General features: G+C 37.1%; 1 protein-coding gene across 1 annotated transcript; it reads left to right on the top strand.

Annotated features, from left to right (window-relative positions):
• The first annotated feature begins 2524 nt into the window (after positions 1-2524).
• On the top strand, positions 2525-2737 carry LOC129237620 (uncharacterized). Its single transcript, XM_054872478.1, has one exon. The coding sequence runs from the start codon at positions 2525-2527 to the stop codon at positions 2735-2737; it is 213 nt and encodes a 70-aa protein (XP_054728453.1).
• The last annotated feature ends 444 nt before the right edge of the window (positions 2738-3181 follow it).

Raw genomic sequence — 3181 nt, 5'->3', positions numbered from 1 at the left:
TTTTGGGTATTCATTTTCAAATTCTTTTGAGCCCCGACTTGGGCCGCTATCCTTACACGAAAGTGCAGTTTCCCTAAGTGTCCCCATGTGAGGGTTGACTGTACGATTCATGGCCAATAGAGTTCAGAGCTAGGACAGGAACTAGTCAGGATTTCTCAACTGAGCCTGCACCACCAACTAAACGGTGATATGTAAGGAATGTACCCGAAGACTTGCCACTGCTTTAGCGGTACGGAGGTGATTGCAGCATTAGCCTATCAACCATTTTGGTGAGGTGTAACCCTCCTATACTGCGGTGATAGAATACAACTCTCACCAACCCATAGACTTCCTAGTCTAAGAATATTTTCCAGTATACCGTAATCAGGATCTTACTGGTCTCGATCCTGATGAGATTTACATTCCTGACGCTGGAGGTACTCAGGGTATATGAGGCCTTTCGAGCGGAGCCTCCTCCTCCCCTGCCGGATTTTAGTCGCCTCTTACGGCAGGTGTGTTTGTCTATACAATCATAATAATATCGAAACGGCATTTTAGTGCTACTTGTGGAGTGCCAGAGTGACACTTCACCCATTTTACCTACCTTGTCGGTACAAACTTGGTAACTCGGTTTCCAAAGTATTTCCAGTATTTCCATTCTTTACCTTATTAGAAAGTGAATTTATTTATTCATATTTAAATGTAATATTTATTTAAATATACACTAAAAAAATTAAAAGGATGGTAGAAAATAATTCTCTTAAATAGCTGATATGATTTACCCAGCGATAAAAAAACAAATTAGTAGCATATCTCAATCCCCCACACTTAATGGCCTTCATCGTTTCTGGATTGTCAACATTGCATCAACGCTTAACGGCATCCTACCAAAGCAGCTGAGTGGTCTTAGCTCGCAGCTTCATAGAAGCCAAGTAGCATCACTACAATAGATGATTAGATGATTTTCAAGCTTAGCAGTCGGAAAATCTATTATGAAAGAACTTCTGTTGCACATAGCATACAATTTGTGAAACCCCAACTCACTAGAACCCACACCCCATTCATCAATGTTAGGCTAAAAAAACTGGTTAGCACGGCTGTGTATATAGTAGATATTTCTAGTAATCAAAGCGTTTTAACCCTCGAAATTTTTGAAGAAAAATCAGTTAAGTAACCAAACCGAGCCAAACGGCTACCACTACCAAACAGTCACACGTTCCTAATGTATTGGCTATTCTACGATTAATTGTCACTTTTTTACGTCATTGCTTAGGATACATGAAAATGTGCCTTATCTATATGATCGAAATTTGCTGCCATTTACGAACTGCCCCAAAGTTTATACAGAGATGTGACTGTTATCTATCTTAAATTTCAGAAATAATTGCAGCTTTTGAGCAAACAGACTGAGATTTTTAAGGAGAATAGTATACAGGACTGCTCCATCAGATGTATTTGTCGCCTAAAATGTTGAGAGTTGAAAACCAATGAAAGGCTTGCTTTAATTTAAGCTGCTGAGATAAGGAACATTGGCAGAATCCTCGACTGAGTGAATTGTATGAACAGAGGGTGAGCTTGTTATGTCAATTAATATATCCATTTTTCGAACTTTGTTCACAAACTTACGCAGACAAGGCGTAGGTGGAGATGTTTTTTTCTTAATTATCATTTTTTCAACATCACAGAATGCACTTTAAAAATTGGTTATTAATAATGCCAAAGAATCCATTTAGTAGTACCTATGGAATACCAAGTTTCTGTTACTTTTTTTGAGGACGAAAAGCTGAGGGTTTCGAAATAATATCAAATTTAATAAGAAAGCAAAATATTGGAAATAAGAAATAAGAAATATTACAATGTTGGATTATCACTATTGCTTTTATAGATTATATATAAATATATATCTCGATCTGTATGTAATTATTATGTATGTATGTGTTGTAATTTAGAAATTAAAAAAGCGGAGTTAAGACTATATATTAAAAAAAAATGTATTTTGAATAAAAATATTTAAAAAAAAATTCAAAAAAAAAAATGTTTAAATACATAACTAAATAAAAATATACGAGTATATTCCAAAAAATTAAGTTTCAGGAAATTAATAAAAAACGAACCAACAAATTAAATAAAAAAAATACGTACACAAATTTCAATCAACCGAGTTGCTCATACGCCCCGGTGAGCCAGCGTCATTTCTTATAATAAGCTACTAAAAGCATAGAAACTAAAGGCAACGGCAAAACGGCACTGAATGCGAGGCGTAGCTGTGAAAGGCCAATAAAAGCTGCAACATTGGCGTAGAAGAAAGTGAGTGAAAGTGTAATAGCGAATTAATGAAGTGATTATATAAGCGCAACAACAACAACAACAACATAACTAATTAAATGAAGCCAATTTGTTAAAGTGAGAAAAGAGTGAAGCGTGGGAAAAGAAGATAAAAGAAAATAAAAAAACGGTCTACAGACAACCAAAGCAAATACCTTGAACAACAACAACAGCGGCAGCATTGAACAAAATTGGCCAGTGTTACACAGCAATTGGCAACATGACTGAAAACAAGGATAAACACGCTACTGGCGGTGGCGGCGCTGAAATTGCAGGCAGCAACAATAGCAACGCACAAGGCCAAAGCACCACCGCCGCCGGCAGCAGCAACATTGGTGGGCCGAAGGATAAGAAAAATGACATCGACGGGACAGTTGCGCCAACGGATACGCAACATGAACGAGAAAAGGATAAAGAGCCGAGTGACAGGTGAGTAAGCGAGCGAATGAAAGCGAAAGAGCGACACGCACACACGTATATAAATAATATCAAAGCGCAGCTTGTAGAAATGTGTGTATTGTATAAAAGGCATACAAAATATGTACAAAGCGACATGAATGTTTTTAAGTAAAATTGTTGCTCTGTGTTCGTACTAACAACAAACAAGTAAAAGGTGTGTATGTAAGCCTGACGCCTGGCTGCACGTTTGTGTCAACTCAAATGGGGGAAAATTGTTTGTTTTTTTTTCCTGCAGATATAAAAAGTTCTGTGTGAGTGTGTTTGTGTATGTGCGTGTGCACGCTAAAAAGACAAATGACTGTCAGGTAAAGCCAAGTGATACGTTTTAATAAACTGCGTTGGGCATATGGATTTGTACATACATACAATTTGTAGATATTTGTATATACAGGGTTGGCCATATTAAACTGACCCATGT

Source organism: Anastrepha obliqua, chromosome 2, assembly GCF_027943255.1.
Source record: "Anastrepha obliqua isolate idAnaObli1 chromosome 2, idAnaObli1_1.0, whole genome shotgun sequence".
NCBI classification, from domain to species: domain Eukaryota; kingdom Metazoa; phylum Arthropoda; class Insecta; order Diptera; family Tephritidae; genus Anastrepha; species Anastrepha obliqua.
The sequence above is the reverse complement of the archived record's forward strand: the minus strand, read 5'-3'. Positions and strand labels throughout refer to the sequence as shown.